The sequence below is a fragment of the Lepisma saccharinum genome, chromosome 3 (assembly GCF_977018435.1).
Source record: "Lepisma saccharinum chromosome 3, izLepSacc3.1, whole genome shotgun sequence".
NCBI lineage: Eukaryota > Metazoa > Arthropoda > Insecta > Zygentoma > Lepismatidae > Lepisma > Lepisma saccharinum.
Genome location: NC_139231.1, coordinates 17,105,467 through 17,132,423, shown reverse-complemented (window position 1 = coordinate 17,132,423; position 26,957 = coordinate 17,105,467). Strand labels below are relative to the sequence as shown.

At 36.5% G+C, this 26,957-nt stretch overlaps 1 protein-coding gene across 4 annotated transcripts in view; it reads left to right on the top strand.

Annotated features, from left to right (window-relative positions):
• LOC145985713 (calpain-5-like) overlaps window positions 1-26,957 on the top strand; it is a 172,851-nt gene that overhangs the window by 72,942 nt on the left and 72,952 nt on the right. For all 4 annotated transcript variants that reach the window (XR_014441435.1, XM_083119775.1, XM_083119774.1 and 1 more), the window contains exon 9: window positions 16,499-16,673. Coding sequence is in view for 3 of the 4 variants with exons in the window: in XM_083119775.1 (XP_082975901.1) it covers window positions 16,499-16,673 (175 nt within the window). In the remaining variant the exon portion in view is untranslated. The remainder of the gene's footprint in view (window positions 1-16,498; window positions 16,674-26,957) is intronic.

Genomic DNA, 26,957 nt, shown 5'->3' with positions numbered 1-26,957 from the left:
AGGTGCATCATTGCCAAAGGCCAAAAAAATCAAAACTACAATACCTGGTTAATCAAAATAGTCGCCCTCTGCAGCCACACACTTTTGTCATCGCTCAGCCAACAATTGGATTCCATGGCGAAAGAAGTCTGGAGTCTGCGACGCAAAGAACTCCTCAACGGCATGTTGCAACGCCAGATCATCAGCGAAGGTCTTCCTTGTCAGGAAGTGATCGATATGCCGGAAGAGATGGTAGTCAGTGGGAGAGAAATCGGGAGAATATGCTGGATGAGGAGGGGTTTCATATTGCAACTCATGGAGAGCCTGCACCGTCCTTTTCGCGACATGTGGGCGAGCATTATCGTGCAAAATGAGAACACCATGTCTGTGGACCATTGCTGGATGCTTGCGGAGAAGTTTCCGGTGCATTTCATAGAGTTCAGCACTGTAACGATGTGCATTGATGGTTTCACCTTGCCTGAGAAAGAAAAGATGGATCACACTCACCATAGACCACCATCCTAGCAACAACACCTTCCGTGGGTGGAGAGGTGCTTTCGGAAACCGCTCTGGACGTTGACCACGATCCAACCATTGTCCTGATCGTTTACGATTGTCATAGCAGATCCATTTTTCATCTGAAGTGACAATCCGATGCAGGAAACCATCCCGGTTATTCCTTACACTGAGAGAACTGCACACCTCCAGACGGCGAGTCTTGTTGGCCGGTGTCAAATCATGTGGTACCCATGAGTCCAACTTTTTCACTTTACCAATCGCACGGAGCCGCCGAATGACAGTGGTGTGGTGTATGCCTAACTCGTCTGCAATGGCACCAACACTTTTCCGAGGGTCCGCTTCCACGGGGTTCCTGAGGAGCACATCCGAACATGATGTTGGTTGATGGTCACGTGGTTCATTTTGCAATGCTGTGTCACCGGAACGAAATTTGACAATCCAGCGGGGAATGGTGCGTTCATTTACCATTCCTGGCCCAAATGCACTGTTAGTGTTTTTGGCAGCTTGCTGAGCAGAATGTCGCAGTTTGAATTCGTAAAGACAAATCACTCGCAATTGTGTGTTCTCCATGGTGCACTTTCAAACGACCCTGTTCAGCAACACACTGCCTCCTGACTGCCTGGCTGATCCAGCCTGTTTGCTGGACGTATACAGAGTTTATGAAGTTAGACCCGTGACCTCAGTCAATCCCTGTATTGTGTTGTTGAGTTGAGTTTCCCACCAGACGTCAAAGCGGACATTTCATTCGCACCAACCCAATAGAATCTAATAGTATAATATAATTTTAAATGTTTTAATGTGGCATATAAACGTGCACATAAAGAAGAAAAAACATGAAATGTACCCTCAAAGATACAGATGATTATTTTAACTACATCTAAAATTGATTTGGGTTTGAGTTTTTGATTTTAAGTCCACTTTATGCATAGGAATGCTAGTCGGGACTGGAACTATAGTTTAAAATTAAATCCATGAAACTGTGTGTCTCCACTGGATATTGAACCAGGGACCCCTTGATTACAAGGCGACAATAGATATCAGGAGGCCTATATCTAAAATAGAAAATCTAGTATCAAACCCCTTTACAAATATTTTATGTTAAATTGTATTCTGACTTTCAAGTGAATCATGTATAATTTGCTTTGATTGCTGGTAAACCTGGTCACAGTGCAAGTCTTGATGTATTTTGAACATCTATTGTGGTTGTCAACCATTGTGAGAACACAGTGTGGTAAATTCATTTTAGAAAAGTCGATTCCATGCTCAAAAATTTTACTGCTTTCTATTTTTTTAAATTTTACACATTAATATGCACCTTTGAAATTAAATACTATTAAGAACTAAATTATGACATATGGTATATGTCTAGGCTTGTTGAGAAATGTAAAATCAGGTATAAAATAGTTGGCAACCAATCTAATGAACTCTCACGGCCTGGTACTGGCCCACACCTGACAGTTAAGATACGCTGTCACCCTAGAGCTTGCTGGACCTGAAAGTGAAGCAGAAAATGAAATAGATTGACCACAAATGGAAAAAAGAAGTTCATTAAAAGTTCATTCTCTCTGTAAAAGTTTGTTTGTTAAGCCCACTTTATGCTCAGATATTCTAATTGAGATTAGACCTACAGCTTAAAATGAGACATGAACCACTTTGTCTCTACTGGAACCCCTTGATTACAAGGTGACATTATTTTATGCCATCAGGGAAGCTCATTCTTTTATATATAGTATACCATCTATTTTTCCAACAACAGTACTCACAATTGTAAGTTACTTTGGGATCTAAATCTCCCTTGTAGTAGCATATTGATTATAAGTATTAAATGGTTTAATTGTCCTGAAACATGTAATAGTTTAACGGTAACATTTGTCTAAATTTTTGTGGCATCAATGACAAACATGTAAAAGTTTGTTTTAAGTTCATTTTATGCTCAGATAGTCTAATCAGGATTGGACCTTCAGTTTTAAATGGAATCTGAATATTTATGCAATATGTCTCCACTGAAGAACAAACCTGGTACCCATTGATTACAAGACAAAAGAGTTGCCAATAAGCCAATGGGTAGGCACATACATAAACTCACGTATGGCAAAAACAAGTAAATAACTACCGGGTATCTAAAAAGTCACGCAACCAAGACTTTTGACTGTACGTAACTTCTGTACAAGAAGTGATAGACATGAAGCTTACATGGGGTATTAATTTTGCGAATGCAGATATTTTTTAAACATTAAACTAATCTACCTATCTTTTTGTACGATAACTTTCAGGTCTCTTTTATCTGGATACTAATTGAATAGCATAGGCAGGTGTTGGGCACACCTGGTACTGCCCTCTGTCACAACCAGTGTTGCCAGTAAAGCTCGTAATGTCTAAAAATCATACTTTTTTGTGAATACTCTGTAATTAACCACATAAATCAACTGTAATACGTAAAATGCTTAAAAATGTATTGTTCCTTTATCAATTTGGTAAATATCAACAGAGAAAATCTATAGATAGAAAATTTTTGCAGTGATAGACATGAAGCTTACATGGGGTATTAATTTTGCGAATGCAGATATTTTTTAAACATTAAACTAATCTACCTATCTTTTTGTACGATAACTTTCAGGTCTCTTTTATCTGGATACTAATTGAATAGCATAGGCAGGTGTTGGGCACACCTGGTACTGCCCTCTGTCACAACCAGTGTTGCCAGTAAAGCTCGTAATGTCTAAAAATCATACTTTTTTTATGAATACTCTGTAATTAACCACATAAATCACCTGTAATACATAAAATGCTTAAAAGTTATCATCTATCACTTTTTGTACAAAAGTTACGTACGTTCAAAGTCTCGATTCCCTGATTTTATGATATCCTGTAGAAGAAATGGAAAATAGAGGGTGGGCACAAAGTCGCTTTCCCCAAATATTTGATTTCTTCATTTATTGAGGAAAGTGACTTTGTGCCCACCCTGTGTATGTATGTGTCTTTTGGCTGCAACACCATGTAAAATTACGTAGCTGGTTCCAAGATTTAGAACCTCTAAATCTCTTGACTAACATTTCAAGTGGAATTGGTTAGCTGCAATTGGTAAAGAGCCAAATAAGCCCAAATTTCCATTTTTTTTCCAAAATGGCTGTCTTTTAATCAGAAAAAGACCATACATTCAAAAAAGCCAGCTTTTTTTGCAATTTTGCAGTTTAGCACACACAGGAAATATTCATATAAATATAAATTTATGTGAAAAATTATTAAATAAAATACATGTAACTACTACTTACATGTGATTCATTAAAGTAGGCGCACACAGGAGATGTAGTACATAGAATTTTCAGTGAAAAAATTCGACACAGTTAAAACAGTAGCAGTGAATAATCAGGCGAAGTCAGGCCAGTTCGCTGGCTCAGTGGTAGAGCAATGGCACGGTATGCCAAACACCTGGGTTCGAGGCCTGGTCGAACCTGCATTTTTGATTAATATTGTACATACTTACGTGTGGTTTAATAGGCATTTTGGGTTTTTGCAGGTTCAGCAAAAATGCCGCTCAATTTTTTCACAAGTCTCTTTTATTTTGCACCAATATTGTGCAAAAAACTGTATTTTGTGATGACATAACAGCCATTTTAATATTCTGACGTAATTCTTGAATATATTGAAGCAAAACTCTGGTATTTTGATGCTTATGATTGGAGTGGAATACTCTTCCACTAATGCAATGTGAACCATATTGATGGGACACATTTCAAATGCACATTTCTAGGAATGAAACAAGCCCATTTATTAAACACTGTGTGTAATACATAACCTAGATACAGGAGTTCTCAGCACTGTTCATCGTTTGAATATACAGGTAGCATCCCGTAGATGGACACCACCTCATGGGCTCTCTTAGTCATACCTTCCATACTACGGCACAGCAAATCGGCCAAAATGTCCTTTATCTTCCACCTGTAACGTTCAAGTTGCCGGGTGCTTTTATCTTTTGGGTAAACTGGGCCCCTTTTGTTACAAACAATTTCCCTAGAGTCCTGGATCTAAATTATGTGCACCTCGGCATACGTCACAAAATCTAAATGGGGGAAAAGCGATTAAGAAAAGGGAGTGTAACAGTCTTTACGAGGATATTCGCAAACAAGTATTTATACAAAGTATCCAAAGGGAGGAGAACGTATTCCCAATAAGTTTTCAAAAATGCGTTGCGCAATCCCTGCAAAATAAATTATGTCACTAAACTATTACTACGCAACTTTCTACAAATCCACCAATCACTAACTACTATATCACACACACTCTTGCATACTAGTAAGTATGTGCGCACGACGAATCAGGAAGGTAGTTAGAGTAAATTGTATCAACTAAAGTCAAAGATTCAATTTAACAATTTAATAACAGTAGTGTAACTCCTTTTTGGCATTCTAACAATTTACAACAGTTTTAAGCGTAATTTTTTTTTATTAATAATCAATGAACTCAACAACGAATTCAAAAAGGTCAACGCATCAAACTAAGTCAAAAGTATACAATTTATTTTTAATTTTGCGTTTATGTGCAAGTTTTAAGTTTCTTTCACTTTACATTACATTGATCAAAGAACTCTTCTTACACCTCCAATAATCAACAACCGCCGATTTGTTTGTGATAACAAGTTCATAAAAATGTGGAAAAAAACCCACCTTTTTGAAAAAAAGACAAACGTCTACAAGAAATTACAAAAATCTTATTGACACGTATAAGAGAGGTTCCATCCCTTTAGATGCTCATTCTTAAATTACGTGTTTCATTGCCTCATTCAATTACAAAGAAAGTTTTAACCAAGTCTAAGCGACCAAAAAAAGGGGGGGGGGGATGATGTGAGGAGAAGTGACATTAACGGAAACTTCGTCGCGATTACCTGATGTATGCTTTTGCGACGTGTCTTACAAAAATGCCAACCGTTGTTCTCGTTAATATGATAGTGAACGTAAGCACGTAACATAACACGTAACAACGTAATATACTACACAATTTTGTATCCGCGTATTTTGCGTTTTCATTTTATCTATTGAAAGTGAGGGACAGGTAACGCAGTATCGAGATGAACAGTTATTTTACAACAAGCCGTATTCAGTTCTCAATTACGCCAAAATTTTACCTTTTTGACAAGGAAGGTTTATTTCAGTAATATGGCGCACTTCGTAAGCAACTCTCACTTATCGTGCTCGAATATTGAACTCGTGCTTTTTGTCTGTCGCACTTCCATTTATCACTAATATAACAAATCCACAGTTGCCTACCTTGATTTTGCACGAAGCCACTCTCGTAGTCCTGGAAAAGATGGGGTGCACAACTTCCTTCACTTTTTTGATCGTCAAATCCTCGTTGACCAGCGTATGCCTTGCTTGGATTCCGACGTAGTACATTTTTGATAGCCAAAATTACCCATAATTGCAGACTGTCGAAATGGCCTTTTTCACAATCCGCGTGTCCATATTCCAACATGTAACGTAATTTAAGAAATAGTGCTTAGCGGCTTTGCAACAAATGTTCCGGAATTATATTTAATGAAGCACTTGCAATTCATCGCGTGTTATAAGTAACATGGTAGCAAACGTCAAGGTTCAAAGTTTTGTTACCGATGATGCATTATGCAGCGAATCAAAAAGTAGTCGACGGAACCAAACGCAATATGCAACTGTTGCCTCTACCTGCACATGTCTGCCGTTCTCGTCTTCCGTTGATTTAGGGTCGTGGTTTTTTTACGATTCGATAACTGGAGAGTGATTGTAGGAGCCATCTGTCGTAACTCATGAGAATTAAATCATGAGCGATTATACATCGCGTAATTTTGAGCGGAGCATTTATTTTTTTCAACGAAGTTGGAAGTTGTAAGATTTTGCTAATTTTACTTGCAACAAATCGTTACAAATTCTCCCCCCACTGGCAATGACAAAAAAAAATCCCCCACTTGAGCATCTTGACAAACTTGAATCTCTAACTTGTTTGTATCAATCAATCATACACAATGAATTTTAAATATTCAAGCATTAGAATTATTTACGATGAAATATACAATAGTAATAAAATGATAAATAGTAAATATAGATAAAACCTAGGAATTATCAACAAACATGAATATAAGAACACTTGTATACATATATAATGAAAAAGTAATGACCTACACACAAAATGCACCAAACAAGTAATTACAATTTCAAAAATGATTAGATGCAAAATTTAGACATTGATTATAGAAACCTGTATATAAATGGAAAAATCACACAAGTGCATTGTAATAATATAAATATATATATATAAATAAATATGATTTGTTGGTTCTGAAACAAAAACAAATCAAGAAAAGACATAGAATATACATTATTTGAATACTTCCATTATAGAATCTTCATAATAACAATGATGACCAGAAAATGATGCAAATGGAGTCATAATCGTATGTTGTCCCAAAATATACCAAGGATCGATTTGGTAAAAAGATTTGTGACGAATGTTTCCTCCGCAAAAAAATACATGAAAAGAAAAAGAATCTGAAATTAAAATATTGAAAAGAAGAGGGAATAGGAAAGAAGGAGGAAATATTGATGTTACAGAGACAATTTACGGAATGAGCATCTTTACAAAGTCAACTAAAGCCATGGTGAAACATATATGCAAACATAAGCAAATTTAATGGTAAAGTCAAAACCAGCAAGTATATTATCAATTTTAAGAGGCAATGGAATGAAAATTGATTTTTTATGCAAATTGTAAATGTAAATCATTATGATAAAAATGACACTACCATATATATATTATGAAAAAAAGAACACATGTACACATTACACAATGAATATCCTAATTTTCTCATAGAAAAAACTCATATCTATACACTGGAATGGTGAAAAACAGAGCATTAATTTTGCCCAAAAAATTATTATATGTAGAATGCAATATTAATAACAAGAACACTCTTATATACATCTTATCAAAACATGGGTTGCATAATTTCAAATACAGTCAGTACCCGTAAGTATCTCAAGGGTGCATACGCATTCTGGAAAGTCTTAGGCGACAAGAATGTACTTTGTGTCCAGTTTTATGGCAGAATGAACAGATTAATGGTGGTTGAGGTCTATTTAATGGTGATGGAGTAGTCTCAACAAATAGTGAGGCTAAATGAACATTGAGAGTTACATCCGGAGATGCAGGTGGATCACGAATATGGTAGGGCTTAATATGAGAAACATGGACCTTTCTTACAAAGACTTGAGTATCAGGGTCAACTAGCAATACAGTTACAGGACCCAAAAATTTAAAGATTTTTGTAGGACCCGACCAATGTTCCTGTAATTTGGCGGAAACCTTTTGTAGTGCATTACTCTGTGGAAAGGTGCGAAATAGAACCAAATCGCCAACTTTAAATGTAGATGCCTGTCGCTTGGGATCATATTTCGTCTTACGGGTATGCCATGCTTTCTGTAAATGGTGGTATGCTTGTGCCCAACAATGTGCACGTTCAGAGGAAGGAGGACCCGCTAATTCTGAGTCACTTTGAAGCTCCCAATGAAAATTCATCGGTCCGTCAATGTCGCGGCCGAATATTATTTGAGAAGGAGAAGTCTGAATACTATCATGAACCGCAGTATTAAATGCAAAAGCAATGGCCTGAAGATGAATATCCCATTTTGTGTGATCCTCAGAATGATAGCTGATAAGTGATGCCTTAAGGTTGCGAATAAAACGTTCAGCTAAAGATGGATTTGGGTAATAGGCACTTGTGTATATATGCTTGACCTGCGACTCAAACAGAAAATTATTTAAAAGATAAGATCTAAAGTAGGAAGCATTATCAGAAACTAGTTCACAGGGTGCACCAAATGTAAGAAACAAGGAACGAAGTTTTTCAATCACTTGAATAGATGTAGCAGAACGAATTGGGTACAATGAAACCCATTTAGAAAATGCATCCACTAGTACCAAGATAAAATTATTTCCCCTGGAAGAACGAACTAAAGGTCCGACAAGGTCTATATATAGGCGACGCCAAGGGTGTCGAATAACTTCTGAAGACAAAAAGCCCGGAGGCTTACGAATCGCCAATTTAGCCTTCTGACAAACATCACAGGTACGAATATATTGCTTAATGTCCTGTCGACATGTAGGCCACCAATATATAGAATTTATCTTCTTGGTACATTTATTGACGCCCAGGTGTGAACCACCACAAGGTGTGTCGTGATAATAGCGACATATTAAATGCTGTAAAGACTGAGGAACAACCACCAATGAAGAATGTGTACGAGGCGGTTGCCACACCAAAAGATCTTGGTATAAGGCATAATATTTATCCGGTTTTCCTGACTTAAGTGCTTGAATAATAGGAAATAACTGGGTGTCCTTTTGTTGCAAATCAATAATATCACTCTTGCTGAAAGGAATAATTTGAAGTTTTGGAGCTACACAAGCCAAAGAAGTTATAGGTATTTGAGATGATTGAAATTCCTCTGGACAAAACATACGGGAGAGGCAATCAGCAACAGGATTGAGACGGGAAGGAATGTGTTCAACAAGGTAAGAAAAACGGGACAAATATAATAACCATCGACCGAATTTTCCATATTGTTCCGGGTGACGAAGGAGCCAGGATAAGGCCTGATTGTCGGTCTGTAGTGTAAAGGGCTTTGCCGTTAGGTATGTTTCAAATTTCTTTAGACCAAAAACAATGGCGCAACATTCAGCCTCATAAATTGACTGGCGCCGTTCCAAATCAGTGCGCTTACGAGAAGCAAAGGCAATGGGACGCAAGGAACCATCAGGCTCTCGTTGATTGAGGGTAGCCCCGAGCGCCAAACTAGAAGCATCACACTGTAACACAAACTCACGAGAGAAATCGGGTAATGCCAACACCGTATGATCCAAGAACACCTGTTTTAGCTTGTCAAATTGAATTTGATCATCATGTGTCCAAACAAAGGTGGTCCCCTTTTTCTTTTTATCGGTCAAAAAACTAGTAATGTCTGCGTACGAAGGTATGAACTTAGCGTAATATGCCAATAATCCTAGAATACGTTGAAGAGCTTTCAAGTTCTTAGGGGGGGGGAGGTCTTGAATCGCAGAAATACGTTCAGCGTCCAAAACAAGCTGGCCCTCACGCAGAATATATCCAAGGTATTTAACTTCTGTCTGCAACCATTTGGATTTGGACGGGTTTACTGTTAGACCCGCTTCACGTAAGGCTTGTAATACCAATCTAAGATGCTGAAGATGAGTATTTTCGTCAGGGCTGTAAATTAGCAAATCATCAGCATAATTTATTAAGAACTTGTATTTGAATTTGCCCAAAATCTTATCTAAAGCCCGTGTTAACAGCTGTGTGCCCAAATTTATTCCAAAAGGAACTCTAGTGTAGCGATATTGTCCAAATGAGGTAACAAAAGATGTTAGATTTTTGCTTGGTTCATCCAAACGAATTTGATGAAAGCTTTTACATAAATCAAGGCATGAAAAAACCCTCGCAGATTGTAAGTGCTGAAAAATTAACTCAATCTTAGGCTGGGGAAAATTGTCATAAGCTATTAAACGATTTAATTGCTTATAAGAGCAAACTAGGCGGTGTCCCCCATCCTTCTTATCCACCAGAAAACATGGCGATGCATAAGCACTTGAACATTCTTCAATAATGTTTTGTGATAAAAGATCAGCAATTTGAGCACGTAATATGGCTGTTTGCGCAGGATTCAACTGAAAAGGTTTTGTACGGAATGGTACATCAGTTATAATAGGAATGGAAACTGGGTCCAATTTGCATTCTCCAACACGTTCTGTAACCACATCCTGAAATTCCGTTAACAATAAATGAACAGCTTCAGGTGTAGTAACAAGAGAAGACTCCGAAGGAAGTGGAGGAGAAATATTATTAATCTCCTTCACTTGATGTTTCCCAGTAAAGGAAATAGGTTCCCGAAAAAAGGGAAAAGTAAGGGTCGAGGTTGCAAAAGAAATACTAGCATGTGAATGGGATAAAAAGTCAGCACCCATGATAAGTGGAAACGGAAGAGCATCCGAAATCCAAAAATACCATTTCCAAGATAAAGTATTGATTTTGACAGAGAGGCAAACACGAGAAGTCAAATTTAAAGGTTTACTATCCACAGTATGAAGCGTTTTGTTACCATCTTGAAGGATAGTGGGATGAACCTGAAGAGTGGATAAAAAGCCACTAGCAATTAAGGAAACAGAACTACCCGAATCGAGTAGTACACGGGAAGGAGTAGAATTTATCAAAGCTTGTATCACTGGCACCGACTTTTCATTTATATAAAACGGATGATCCAAATGGATAATGTCGGAATTTGAATGGCATTGAGGAAGTGATGTTATATCAGGGAAAGAAGAGGACAAAACTTGAGGCGATGGATGGGTGTCCTTCAAACCTGAAGAAAAGGAAGGTGATTGTACATCCGAAGATTTTGTTAGCGGTATATCAGAAGGTGAAACGTCAATATTTGACTGGTAAGTAGATTGGGATGTTTCTTCATTCTTTGTAATACCTGTCATTGCTACTGTGGGATGGAAGTCACTATGGGCACGTAGTTCCATCGACCAAATTTCTCTCGCCATCTGCATAAACTCCTGAACCGATCTGGGACGTTGATAACCGACCAAATGGAGACGAGTCGATGATTGTAGACCCATCGTAATAGAATATAATAAGTTGTCCTCCGACCAATCAATCGGTAAAATATGAAAGGCTTCGTAAACGTTACGCAGATAAGAAGAAAGAAATTCTTTTGTGTGTTGACATCGTAACAGATATTTGTCAATTAAGACTCTTACAGAAGAAGGAGGAACCAATCTATGCCAAACAATCCGAAGAAACATAGGCCATGGAAATTTTTCCAATAAGGCCTCATACCAAATTTCCTTAAATGGGCCCAAAGTTTTAGCAAAAGCAATAAAGAGTAAGGATTCAATATCCAGAAGCTGTAAGTTAAGAGTTCTATGGATAATAAGCATAAACTGAAAAAGTAATTCAGGATTGGAGCCATCAGTGAAAGGTAAATGCTGTAATAAATCCATTGCAGTATTATAACGAATCTGGTTGGTAAGAAAAGTTTCATTTGGAGGTAATACCAATTCATTAAAATTATGAATGGGAGGTGGATTAATAAATGGAGTAGGAGTAGTGGTAACATAATGCGTGGAAGGAAGATAATTAAATTGTTGCAGATTGGCTGGAAGAGACATGTTAAAGGTCAAAGAGGGACTCTATAGGGGTACTATAATTTTGAGATTCAGCCAAAGGAAAATAATAAGGAAAAAGGGCAATTAATAATACGTTACAAAATTTCAAAGGTATGAAATCAATTACAAAATCCCCAAAACTTTATCGTTTAGGATTGATTTTAAAAAAAAAATGAATATCTGACAACTTTCCAAAAAAAAAATTTTATGTCTGTCCCCAAAAAAAATTTCCAACCAAAGCTCTGCTGCCAGAAATTTTGTAACGTTCAAGTTGCCGGGTGCTTATATCTTTTGGGTAAACTGGGCCCCTTTTGTTACAAACAATTTCCCTAGAGTCCTGGATCTAAATTATGTGCACCTCGGCATACGTCACAAAATCTAAATGGGGGAAAAGCGATTAAGAAAAGGGAGTGTAACAGTCTTTACGAGGATATTCGCAAACAAGTATTTATACAAAGTATCCAAAGGGAGGAGAACGTATTCCCAATAAGTTTTCAAAAATGCGTTGCGCAATCCCTGCAAAATAAATTATGTCACTAAACTATTACTACGCAACTTTCTACAAATCCACCAATCACTAACTACTATATCACACACACTCTTGCATACTAGTAAGTATGTGCGCACGACGAATCAGGAAGGTAGTTAGAGTAAATTGTATCAACTAAAGTCAAAGATTCAATTTAACAATTTAATAACAGTAGTGTAACTCCTTTTTGGCATTCTAACAATTTACAACAGTTTTAAGCGTAATTTTTTTTTATTAATAATCAATGAACTCAACAACGAATTCAAAAAGGTCAACGCATCAAACTAAGTCAAAAGTATACAATTTATTTTTAATTTTGCGTTTATGTGCAAGTTTTAAGTTTCTTTCACTTTACATTACATTGATCAAAGAACTCTTCTTACACCTCCAATAATCAACAACCGCCGATTTGTTTGTGATAACAAGTTCATAAAAATGTGGAAAAAAACCCACCTTTTTGAAAAAAAGACAAACGTCTACAAGAAATTACAAAAATCTTATTGACACGTATAAGAGAGGTTCCATCCCTTTAGATGCTCATTCTTAAATTACGTGTTTCATTGCCTCATTCAATTACAAAGAAAGTTTTAACCAAGTCTAAGCGACCAAAAAAAGGGGGGGGGGATGATGTGAGGAGAAGTGACATTAACGGAAACTTCGTCGCGATTACCTGATGTATGCTTTTGCGACGTGTCTTACAAAAATGCCAACCGTTGTTCTCGTTAATATGATAGTGAACGTAAGCACGTAACATAACACGTAACAACGTAATATACTACACAATTTTGTATCCACGTATTTTGCGTTTTCATTTTATCTATTGAAAGTGAGGGACAGGTAACGCAGTATCGAGATGAACAGTTATTTTACAACAAGCCGTATTCAGTTCTCAATTACGCCAAAATTTTACCTTTTTGACAAGGAAGGTTTATTTCAGTAATATGGCGCACTTCGTAAGCAACTCTCACTTATCGTGCTCGAATATTGAACTCGTGCTTTTTGTCTGTCGCACTTCCATTTATCACTAATATAACAAATCCACAGTTGCCTACCTTGATTTTGCACGAAGCCACTCTCGTAGTCCTGGAAAAGATGGGGTGCACAACTTCCTTCACTTTTTTGATCGTCAAATCCTCGTTGACCAGCGTACGCCTTGCTTGGATTCCGACGTAGTACATTTTTGATAGCCAAAATTACCCATAATTGCAGACTGTCGAAATGGCCTTTTTCACAATCCGCGTGTCCATATTCCAACATGTAACGTAATTTAAGAAATAGTGCTTAGCGGCTTTGCAACAAATGTTCCGGAATTATATTTAATGAAGCACTTGCAATTCATCGCGTGTTTAAAGTAACATGGTAGCAAACGTCAAGGTTCAAAGTTTTGTTACCGATGATGCATTATGCAGCGAATCAAAAAGTAGTCGACGGAACCAAACGCAATACACAACTGTTGCCTCTACCTGCACATGTCTGCCGTTCTCGTCTTCCGTTGATTTAGGGGGCGTGGTTTTTTTACGATTCGATAACTGGAGAGTGATTGTAGGAGCCATCTGTCGTAACTCATGAGAATTAAATCATGAGCGATTATACATCGCGTAATTTTGAGTGGAGCATTTATTTTTTTCAACGAAGTTGGAAGTTGTAAGATTTTGCTAATTTTACTTGCAACAAATCGTTACACACCGGATATTTCCCTTCAGTTCAGCAATCTTTTGGGGTCTGTTTTTAAGTACTGGGCTGCAGGAAATTTACCCTGGGACATTCCATGTGAACGCAGCAAGTAAAAGGTCACTTTTCAACCTCACATATTTGATCCATTTGAAATTTGGCATACTAAAAAGGTCACTTGAGGTAGAAAAATTTGCAACTTTGCAGATCCATATCTATTGTATTTCCGAAATTACAGTGTTTCAAGCTGTGCGTTTGTGACCATTTTGTTCCAAAATCTTGTTAACTTTAAATTGCAATATTTCGGCAACCAGGGCACCTATAGAAGTTATTCAGACAGAGTTGGAAAGGTCTTTCACAAGATATATTTTGTGCCCATGCCAGGGTAAAAAAACAATTGAAGGTGGTGTAAAGAAAACATTGGTAGCAATTTTCTCAAAAACGGGTCTTTTAATTATTTTTTTTTCTTCAGAAAATTACGTCATACATACGCTATTACTCAATGAGTATACAAAATTTAAAAATGGAACGCCAATGGGATCTGGAGTTACATTATATTTAAGTTAGGTTAGGGTAGGGTAGTGTAGGTTGGGTAATGGATGATAACAGATTTTGATAGACAAATTTCTAATATTCAAAATTAAAAGTCTAACAAAAATGAAATACAATATTGTTTGAATTAACGTACATGAATATGATGTTTAAATTTCTGTTTAGTAGAAATACAGGGTGACTGAAAAGTTTGGTTCCATAGGCAACTCCGTTATTAGTGCACATAGTGAAAAATTATAAGAGGGGAAAGTTGATGTAACTAGGCGAGTTTCAATCTGAAGTGCTTGAATATTCAACGTAGTATACACCATTCAGGATATACACTGGTATGACTCTAATTGGTAACCAAAAATGCCACATGCTTGGCTCGGAATACTGTATGTCATCGCAATGCTATACAAATTTTGGGTAAATTAAGAATTTATGATTATATTTGCCTCTTTTGGTGAGTTCCATGTGATTATTTCAATTTATTTTAATATATTTGTTTGTTCTCATGGATTTTCTTCACACTTAAAATGTCTCGTCTATCATATATTAATAACTGTTGACTAGAAAGTAATATTGTTCTATTATATTTGTTTCTCTATGAGTATTATGGGTTAGATCTTATAAAATGGCGTACAACTCCTCAACCACTGCTTTTTGCAGATATATTTAACTTTTACGTGTAATAATGCAACATTTTCAGGGGGAAATGCCCGATTTCCAAAATTTCCCGAAAATGATGTGTTATTTCAATTTTTTTAATCTTCAAAAAGTGGTATTTTGTCCTACTTCCCTGCAAAGTTGATCCATCCAACAACCATAGGTCTGATGCTAGGAGCGAAATTCTGGAAAAGTTTTTCATAGGCTGGCAACACTGCTGCTCTTATACAATTTAGTAATTTTTCCCCCAAGAAGTATCAGCTTGTTTTCAACGAAACATTGCATGGTTGTAGGAATGTACGACTGCTACATAACTACATTTTTCATTCACTTTGGTCTATTGTGGTCACTGGTATATGCAGGGGAGGGGGTGATGAGGCTACAGCCCCCTCCATAATTTTAAGAAAATCAACATTTTCAATTAAAAGAAGTGAAGAACTCGGGAAAAACCAGAGTGATAAATGAAAACTCCCTTTAAAATGACCCCCAATTGACATTTTTGAGAGTAGAAAGTCTGAATATAAGAAATATCTTATTGCGCATAACATACCCATACATAGCAGCTACGTACTATCCACCTTTACAATTCCAGCTCCTCCCGTAAAAAAAAATTCTGCGTACAGCAGTGATAGTGCCCACACCGAATATCAATTGTTTTAAAAAATATATATTTTCTTCTTCTTCCTTTAACAATCATTATTGCAATGTATAAGCCCTGCCATTCTGGGGGGAAAAATGATTTCATCTGTCTATGACAATTAATTTTGAGATGCGATTTTTTACATTGCAGCAAGTTTGAAAAGTGCACATTTGAAAAGTCCTGTCGAGAAAGGCTATCCTCGTGAATGAAGCTCTGTCCACTAAAGGTTAATGAGCAATGGCCAGATTGTGTACACAATATATATCCATACCCCTCATGACAGACACAAACTTGCAGACCATATTTTCCTGCATAAAATAACCAATGGGAACATAAGAAGTGATCACCTTCTTCAAGAAATTCACTTTCGAGTACCGTCCCACACCTCAAGGAGCACTCAGCTTTTCACATATCAGAAACCCAGATTAAGCCTAATACAGCGTTCTCTCTTCCACAGACTACTCGGCCAATACAACACTACCAAACCAAGTTGATATTTTTGAAAACCAGTCACGTTTTAAAAAGCTACTGTGTAACAACATGTAATCCACTTTATTTCATATGTATGTATGCACAAACGTGAAATATGAAGGAAAAAAAGTATGTATTTTAGTTTATGTTATTATTATTTATTGTTACTTCCATTGTTATTTTTTGTTATTTCCATTGTTATTACATTCCAATGTAAAATGGCCAAAGCTGTATTTGGAATTATCTGGTAAATAAATAAATAAATTTCTTTTCTTTAGGACAATATGGCTGGAACTGCTGCAGGAGTGTACAGAACTGCATATCTGCTATATTGTGAATTTGGGAGAGGACTGGAGGCAGGCTGAGATTGCTGGGAGCTGGTACATGACGGACAAGGTTAATAGAGCTGGTGGGAGTATTGACTACATAGAAACATTCTTCAACAATCCACAGGTATTGAGTTTTTCTGTGCACGTTTCAAAAATGAAAAATGTTAAGCAGTTAGGGGTGTGATTAGTTAATTGTTGCTTAGTGATTGCATCGAATATGGTAACAATAAAATGTGTTATTACTGGGGTGCAGATTTAAAGGCACTAAAAACCTCTCAATTTGGCAGGCAAAAAGACACCAAAAATGATGAAAATAGCCATTTAAAAGGTTGCTAGAAAATAAGAAAAGGCACTGAAAAGGCACCACAAAATAGAAAAAGACATTCAAATAGGCATTGAACGTGAACTTATTTCAATTTTCTTCTTCCAATGCACAGTTATAGTCAGGGCATGTCCAGGGGAGGGGGTTTGGTGGGGATCATAATCCCCCCTTTGGCCCAGTATTCCTAAAAAAGGAATATCAAAGGAAGGAAAAGATTGTAAAATGAGGACTGACTACTAAAAAAGTACATGTAACCCTACCTTCCGAAAATCCTGGGCATGCCACTGTATTAGCATTACAGTTTTATGCATTAAAGTCCACTGACGATTCACAAACTATTAACACTATTTTGATCGAAATTCACATTCGTGGGGAATCGTCAGTTGAAGTAATTCTCACATAAAGAGCTTGTGCTAAATAAAGCCAATTTGAACAAATGATCGAGTTGTGTGCCCAATTGTTCACACGTGATGGAAAAAAAAAAGTGCACCCTTTTAACAAAAAAAAATTAAAGGATGTTCAAATTAAAATTTCTCTGAAGAAATGAACTTGTGTTACCCATTGTGCAGATTGTGCACAAATGTTTCACAAAGAACTGACAATTGTTAGAATGAAATCCTCATTTGCAGGAAGGCTAGGATAACAGAACCTGGTTAATTTAAACCATTTTAATTTTTTTTTTTTTTTTGCATGAGTATGTGAACTGTTAATCTGTGTATGGCATTAAATTTCAGAATAAATAACATCGTTTCACTTAGTGTAATTCTCTGTATGCAACCCAAACTTAGATTTTCACATAACTTAGCATTGTTGTATACAGAACTGAGATAATTTAAAATGACGCCTCGTCACAGTGTGCTTTGCTCACCATTTATCCTTGTTTCAGAATAACGCGAATGGTAAGAAAACATTTTTAGAGCAGCCGGAAATCTCGTCAGTAGCTGAGAGTTTTGAACAAAGCCATTATAAAAAAAAATATGTACATGTGGGCTAAAATATTTATTTGTAAAGTAATTTGACACAAGCTTGATAGAAAATTACTTCTCTGTCAGCGGGGCCAACCTCTGTGGTGGAGTGGTTAGCATAGTCATGGTGGTTGCCTATGACACCACAGGTCCCGGGTTCGAATTCCAACCTGTGCATGGGTGTTTTTTTTTTTAGTGTTCCTTTATAAATTTCATATCATCACTCATTCTTATCGTCGCATTTTGCCAAAAGTGGAAGGAATGTGTTGCTAAATAACAGACATCAAATATTCCATCAGTGGCAAAATATGTTTCTGCAGCAATCCATTTTTAAATTAATACACACATATCTGGCTGTCTTGTGCTTTGGCATTTTTAAACACATGAACACGATATCTTCACAGATAACTTACCTGCTTCTTTCACACACACACACACACACAACAAAGCAAATAAGTACTGACTGACTCCTACAAGCTTTAAGCTGAAAAGAAAAAGGTGGGTTGGCGTCGTTTTGTCCAAGTATGAGTCCCCAACAGGTTGTCCAGTTTGCTTACCCTGATTAAGGGACATTTGGTATTTCCAAAGATCTGCCATCCCTTGCAACTCTCAAATCTGGTGAATACCAGATTTCAGTCAGTTCAACATACACAAAGGGTTACCTTCTTCAATGTAGGGAAAGCAGAAGTAAGCAAAAATTGCAGAATAGGCATTTTAGGCATGATTAAGACAAATAGACACTCGCCCTCAAAATAGGCATTTATAGGCACTATGAAAATGCATTTTTGGACTAGAAACATCATGAAACGAACTTAAGACATTAAAGCCTATTGTTTTACTATGAAGGAATGAAGAAAGGTAAATAGGCAATAATCTGCCCCCTAGTTATTACTGAGGTACTAGAGTGGCAAAGCTAGCTAAGTTGAATGCACTGAGTATCATATGAGAAGGCAGTTTTCATTGTGTGTTTAGTTTTTTGATTGATTGAGTTTATTTTGCTTCTCCTTTCTGCAACTTTTGGCTAATTGAGAAGATGAAGCTGAACGGTGATGGCAATCACAGAGACAACACAACATGGGCCCACAGAGGATTATAGTGGCGCTGAGTCCACATGACAGAGACTTGCTAGTCTGCAGAATGCAGTCCAGGGTGTACTACGTGGAAGGGAGGTTGGAATTTGGTTTGTAGTTCTCTGGTGAGCATTCGTGTCAACAAATTTTAACCGATGTATCAATATTGGCTGATACTTTTCTGGGAACCGTCTACCTCGTGGAATTCACAAAAATGATGCATGGCACTTTGAAGGAGTCTAAATCAGGCACGAATCCATGGGGAGAGTGATAGGTGTGATCTTCCCTCCCAATGCAGGTTTATATTGATGAGCGTTGAAAAATATGATGGATCATGTAAAGTGAAGTGTACAAAGACTTCGTTATTTAAGCATTTGTTTTTATTAACCGCAAACAACATTTTACACAATCCGTATCCGCCATTCATTCACATTACCGACATATTTCCAATCAACAAAACTAGAATATACGCTAACAACGTGCAAGTTGTCGTCTTCTTAACATTCTAATGTACACCTATCATTCCTCCACAGAGTACAAAAAAATATTTAAAATGTACCTTAAAAATAAGTATGTCAGATTATCTTTGTCACTGCATTATATAAGAAACTTCAACATCTTAATGCAGGTGCGTAAAACGAACTTACAAAATTCATGTTTAAAAAATGAAAATTTTACCGTCAATAAACCATTGTTCAGGGTAATTTCCTACATTCCTCTTGCATTGTACTTAAGGTACTACACTCAAAACTAAAGTGCAAATTCCTCCTCAGTCCTCTTGATGTGTCATCTTATATGTGTGATCCTCTTGCCAGCCACTAGATGTAAAAATGCACCTAACCACTGATAGACTTCAAATGGTGTTACCAGAGAAAATTGACGCAAACCACATTTTGTAGATGGGGTCATTCCATGCCAAATCAACTGGGGTCTCAACCTTGACATCTCAGAAATTAATAATTTTTGGTCCAGTGGTACTACCAGTAAAGTTTCCAAAAACCACAAAAAACGAATAACACATTGTAACTCTTCTACGTTTCTACATTGCAAGTCAACAGTGGAGTGGCCATGCTGTACGAGCTACTGTGCAGGCGCATACTTCTCAATTGTCACAACACCTTTATGGCGTGTTGGTAAGGAACCTTTTTGAGTCTCAGTACTCAAATTATTGTTGTGCATAAATTTCCATGAAGTTTAGAATAAAATTCCTGTTACTTAATGACTTCCCCTCGTACATTTTTCAATTGTTTACCTGATATTAAGGACTAAAATTAAATGGTATGCCTCAGTTGTTTGCATATGCAGATGATGTAGACTTATTAGGGGATGATATAAATACAATTAAGAATAATGCTAAAATATTTTTCAAAACTGCTAAAGAGATAGGTTTGGAAGTTAACAAAAAGAAAACTAAATATATGCTTACAGGCCAAAACCAAGTGTTAGGTAATAATCAAAATCGAATTATTAATAACAACTCGTTTGAACCAGTTTCCAAATTCAAATACTTAGGAGTAATATTAACAAATGAAAATTATATTAAAGAGGAAATAAAAAGTAGGCTTAATTCAGGAAATGCATGTTACTTCTCTCTTCATAAATTTTTGTCTTCTCGTTTAATATCAGAGAAACTAAAAGTTAAAATATACAAAACAGTAATTTTGCCTGTATTATTATATGGGTGTGAAACTTGGTCCCTTACATTGAAAGAGGAACATAAATTGAGAGTATTTGAAAATAAGATCCTTAGGAAAATCTTTGGACCTAAAAGGGATGAGGAGACATGTGAGTGGAGAAGGTTACATAATTTAGAACTACATAATTTGTATTCAAATCCAGATATTATTAGAATAATTATATCAAGAAGACTTAGGTGGGCAGGCCATGTGGCACGAATGGGAGAGGAAAGAGGAGTTTACAGGATTCTTGTTGGGAAACCTGATTGTAAGAGACCTGGAGGAATTCCAAGACGAAGATGGAGGAATAACGTTGAGATGGACCTAAAAGGAAATCGGTAGGGATGGAAAAGAGTATATAGATCTTGCTCAAGAAAGGGACAGATGGAAGGCCTGTGTTGCTGCAGCCATGAACCTTCTGGTTTAAGAAGGCTAGAGAGTTAGTTAGTTTTAGTTAGATATTAAAAGTGATAAGTTTTTGGTATTTTCATGTTATTTATACTCCAAAAATTATAAAATAGACTAATATGAAGATTTCAACATCTACCACTCAGCATATAGTTTTGGTTATAACATGGAAGTCAACAAATTTAGCAGATTTCGCACACATTACAATACAAACAATTAATTTCCATAGGAACCCATTGTCGTCCCATTATGACATTTTGCACACAAATAGTCATTTGATGTCTTCAAATCGTATATGTTTTTCAAGAAAATTAAAAATGGTGTTTTTGAGATTTTTTTAAAAAACTTATTTTCAAGTTTTTTGAAAATTACAAAATTCAAATACCATAGTCATGTTGCATTTCAAATTAAAGCTCATTAAAAGCAGATGAGAATGACTCCAATTTGAGCTCTCTAGGTCAAATAGTTTTTGATCTACAGTTGTTTAAAGATTTCAAAATGTCATCAATTTTTGGGATTTTTTATTTTTTGAAAGTCATTAACTCAAAAACAAAAGAGCCGAAAAAATCTGAAATTTGGCAGTTTTTGTTCTCTTGATAGATGCAATGTATAAACAAAAAATCTAAATAATCTGAATCCTTAAGGTTCAAAAATAATTTTTATCGGTTGATTTGATATGGAATGAGTGGATGAATAATATGCAAACCACGTTACATTGTTAAATGATATGCAAACTGCGTTGAAGTGATGACTACTACGCAAACTGCATAAGTTATGAATATTGAAAATGTAGTTTCTACAGCCAGTCTCTTTGGTAGTCCACCAAAACAGTCAAGCTCCTATTGCTTGTGGAATATAATACTCTGGTTCAAACAACACCATTCTGATGAGTATCACTCTGATTTCAGTACATTTATTTGTGTCGTTTTTCTTGATTAGCAGACAGCTGGTAACAACATTCTTCTTTATCGATTGCCAATAAACTATATTCAACGTAACCAGGATAAATTAATAGTTCGATGAAGCAGTTTGTATATGTCCTTCATTTGTTAGTTGTAATATAATCACAGAACGCAACAAACTCACAAATAATATCCAGCCTAATGTTTTGCCCTTGCACATTTAAGAGTAGCTTTGCCAGTACTTTTAACGAATTGAACAAATAGTTAATGTTGTGTTGTTAACAAGGACTAGGTTGGTTCACTGAGCAAAATCTCTACACAACACTGATGCATCATCAAATATTTCGAGAATAATACTTCGATGAACTTTGAGACAAACCTGCCTTCAAACCCATTTTCCATCATATATTCCTCTAATCATACAGCAATGTTCTCAATTGACAAATCCTGTCGTATATTCAAATAAATTGTGTCAAATCCTGACAGTTCTGTCCGCTGAACCATGATTCAGAAATAATTTGTCTATCGCGTGATGACGTTAGTGTAATCCACACTTCAATAGCTGGTCAACAACTTGTTTAACGATCCTTGCTCATTCTATGATCCTTTTATCAACTGCGCCATAATGATGAGCGTTGAAAAATATGATGGACCATGTAAAGTGAAGTGTACAAAGGTTTTGTTACTTAAGCATTTGGTTTTATTAACCGCAAACATTTTACACAATCCGTGTCTTCCCCATTCATACACATTACCGACATATTTCCAATCAACAAAACTAGAATATACCCTGACAACGTGCAAGTTGTCTTCTTCTTCTTATCATTCTAATGTACATATATATTTAGTATTATTATTCTTAATACAGTTGAGACTGCTTTATACGTAACTCAGTTCTGCGTAATTTTGAGCAGGGTTCCCACACACCTGGAAAAACCTGGAAACCTGAAAATCTCATGGACGTCTCAGGGAAAATGATCTAATTGATCCAGGAGTCCCAATAAAGTACATCTGAGGGATTAGAATATGCTCTTACCTGTTGATAATAAAAATTACAACTAATGTAATTCTTAATACAATAACTTCATTAACCTACTTTACACAATCTACTTTGGAAAATACAGGCATTAGATATATGTTTATTTTGCATCACAGATTAATGGATAGTGTGTCTATTTGTAAACTTCTTTTGTTAAAAGTGTGAATATTGGTTTATATATTATGTGCTGTAATATGGTTTAAAAAATATTTATCTCCCCACCATGGTTTTTAATTATATGGTCATTCTCAAAAAATGGGGCATGAACGAGAAGATGATTTCACAAAATGTAAAATTGTGGCAAATCTAAAAATGATGAAATATTCTGTCCTTCAAGAACCTATTCAAACCTTGGCCAAGATCATTTGCTCCTAGTTAATTATAAAATTAAAATTTGTAAAATTGGCTTGTCCATGGAGGAAACTTTCATCTCCATAGAGTGGATTTTGAACACCTTGAAGTAGATTTGTGTCTTATTTCCCTTTTGAGCAACCAAAATGTTTCTATCATAACCTTTTCCTTGGTGAAAAGTAGATGTGAACTTTATTACTTTTTGATTTAATCCCAAAAATCTCGCACAAAAGTCAAGACAAGCACCTCCAACTATCCCTTAAAATCACAATGGCTTTCATTCCCTTCAATTCCTAATGTGGAGTTAACAATGCTGCACACTGTGGATTTTTATGTGACCTTTTTATCAGTGTCCACGGAGTTGAAAGCTCCCCATGGGACATTATATTTTAATATTTTACTCAACTATGATCTTCATGAAATTATTTTTTTAATGTTCATTGGGGGTTCTCATATGATTACTTAATTAATCATAATCTATTAAAACTTAACTTGTCTGTAGGAAAAGATATTAAAATAATCTCCATCCATAAATTTTGAATGCAGAGTCCACAGAGAGGTAAATATACATATTCTTTGTAAAATTCTGGTAAGAGGAAAGATTATTTCTGAAAGAAATAAAGATGATGAATCTTGTAACTAACAATTAACTCCTACTGAAAAAAATGTGTAAATATTTTTAAAACAATTTTTATGACTGCCGGACAAGGTTTCTACCCCTTTTTTTGAGAATGGCCAATATACACAGAGATTTTATTCTTGAATTATTTTTTGTTACTGGTATTAGAAAGTGTACTGCTATCAAATTTTTCCCAATACTGATAAACTACTAATATATATTTACTGTTAACAATAATCGATATTCTACTGAACCAATATAAAATTGCTAATGTTCCTTGAAGAACATGAATCTCCTTTAGTAATATATGTAAACAGGTTACTGCAATGGATTTTGTCTTTGAAAACAAAACTGTGCATTTGAACATTTACATTACAAAAACATGTCATATGAATTATATGCTTTTATTCATAAAAACAATAATAAAATGGTATAATATTGCACTAAATTGCTATTTATGAATACGAGGTGTGGCTAGAAAAAAAACGGACTGTTGCTACAAAATCTTTTATTGGTTATTTTGTACAATATGAGCATTATCCCCTTCAAAGTACTCCCCTACACTATCGACACACCGCTCCATACGAATCTTCCATTGCTGGAGACAGTGCTGGAAATCATTTTCCGAAACCATGTTCATGACCTCAGTTGCTTTTGTTTTCACACATTCTGCGGTCTTAAATCTGGTTCCTTTCAGTGCTGATTTGACCTTTGGGAATAAGAAATGTCGCACGTAGCGAGATCCGGCAAATAGTGTGGATGTTCTAACACTGAGATCCCATAATTGGCCAATAAAGACAATTCCGTGTGGTCGGAAACATTGTCCTGATGAAGAATCCATGACTTGCTTTTGCACAAATCAGGTCGTTGTCTTCTTACTCACCCACGAAGGGTTCTCAGCATCGTAATGAAATGTTGTTGGTTGGCAGTTTGACCTTCAGGTACACAATTCGAATCAATTGACCTACATTTGCAATGTTTGATTCTGTTTTTGACGTGCAAGACCGTCCAGGATGCTTGTCATTCGCAATCACTTCTCGTTCCTCTCTAAACCTTTGAAACCACTCAAATACTTGAGTGCATGATAAACACACATCTCCATACACTTCCTTCAACAAACCATAAGTTTCTGTGGTGGATTTTCCGAGTTTGATAAGAAACTTCAGATTGATATGCTGTTCCACTTTCATGCTTAATTTCTTTTCCGACGGAGCACAGATGTACGGTTCACTTCATCCACAAACTACATAAGAACTGAGCTCCGTGCACCCTGGGCAATCACACAGTCGGTAGGCAAGATATCATGTTATACACCCATGCACCGCTTATCCTTGACGCGCTTGCCGTTTGTCGACAGCAACATCAATCCAGTTTTTTTCTAGCCACACCTCGTATATCAGATTGGTAAAATTACCAACACACCGATATGCTTACATTCATCAAAATCATCCCAAATAAATAGAGGTGAGGATAGTATGGCTGTGATGGGGAAATGGAGGGAGCCATTGCATAATCAATGAGAAGGCAAGGATAGGCGGCGCATTGTATGAAATCAGAGGAGAAAGATTTGGCCCAATTGTTCAGAACATGAGATGCATTTTCTTTTGTTCATGGGCCTCCCCGATGGTGCAGTGGTAGCATCATCACCTTCTAATCAAGGGGTCCCGGGTTCAATACCTGGTGAAGGCACATGGTGGTTCAGGTCCCACTTTAAACTGTAGGTCCAGTCCCGATTAGTCTTACTGTGCATAAAGTGGACTTAAAGCACCAAATCAATCAATCTGTTTTTTGCAATCACAATTCGAAAGTAAGCAAGGATGCTGATAGCTGATGTTTGCAGTGTTCCATAATAAAAACAGAACAGCTGTTCCTTCAGTGAACATTTTCAGTTGCTACTGGTCAGCCTCGGCCATGGAGAACAGAAAGAGGAAAATTTACATGCCTGGCCAGAAAGTACAGTGCGTTCAATTTAAAAGCGGTACGTAAGGTATATTTGAGTCTTGTTTTTGTTGTTGTTGTCCGTTATGTTCCACCCATTCCGTTATGCCCATTGTTACAGGAAAAGTTTATTGTAGCGGAAGAGAGGGAAGGGGAGGGGGTGATGAGGAGGGAAGGGAGGGGACAGATGCATTGTCAGTTGCAGCTGTTCCCCTGTACTGCTGGGTTGTGTTTGTTCTTTGTTGAGCTGAGTGAGTGAGAAATTGCCCTCTACGATGGCATTTTGTGTTCAGGAACGTGCCTTTATTGTTGAACAATATTTCAGAACAAATTCATTAAAAAAAAGCTGCAGTAAATTCACGGAAATGTTCGGTAAGAGTGCTCCGACCGTAAGTTCAATTCACAAAATGGTCAATAAATTCCGTGAGACATGGTCTGTATGTAACGTGAAACACCGACGTACTAATACAAGAGGCAGTGACTAATGCAAGAAATATGGAAAAACATGTTAACATGTGTATTCAAGAACAAGGTCATCATTTTCAACATTTGCTTTAAAAATATTACTTGTATATTTTGTATAGTGTACATTTGTGCTCCATACTGCTTTTAAATTGAATGCACTGTACGAGGCACATGTCAAAGAAAGGGCTGATAATTTTTTCTTGAGACTGGCAACACTGACGAAGCTGCACGTGCACGGAAGCATGCTTTAGTATTTTGTGTCTGCAAAAGAAGCATATTTCTCAGTGTGGAGGTGCGTACGTGCAAGTAGCAGGAAGTTGAAATGGCTGCTGTAATAGAAAATCCCGCCAAATGCGAGGTGAGGTCGGTGATTAGATTTCTCAACACAAAAGGACTGAGTGCAGCTGACATTCATCGGGAATTGTGTGCCATTTACGGACCAACAGTAATAAGTGAAGAAAGACAATGGTGCCGTTGTTTTCAGGAAGGACGTTCAAATGCTCATGATGACGAGCGGAGCAGCAGGCCTAGTGTTGAGACAGACAACTTTATGCAACATGTTGATGAGAAAGTGCGATTCAATCGCCTTGTGACCATTATTGATCTAGGCAAGGAGTGTCCTGAAGTATCTAATAAAACATTGCACCAAATTG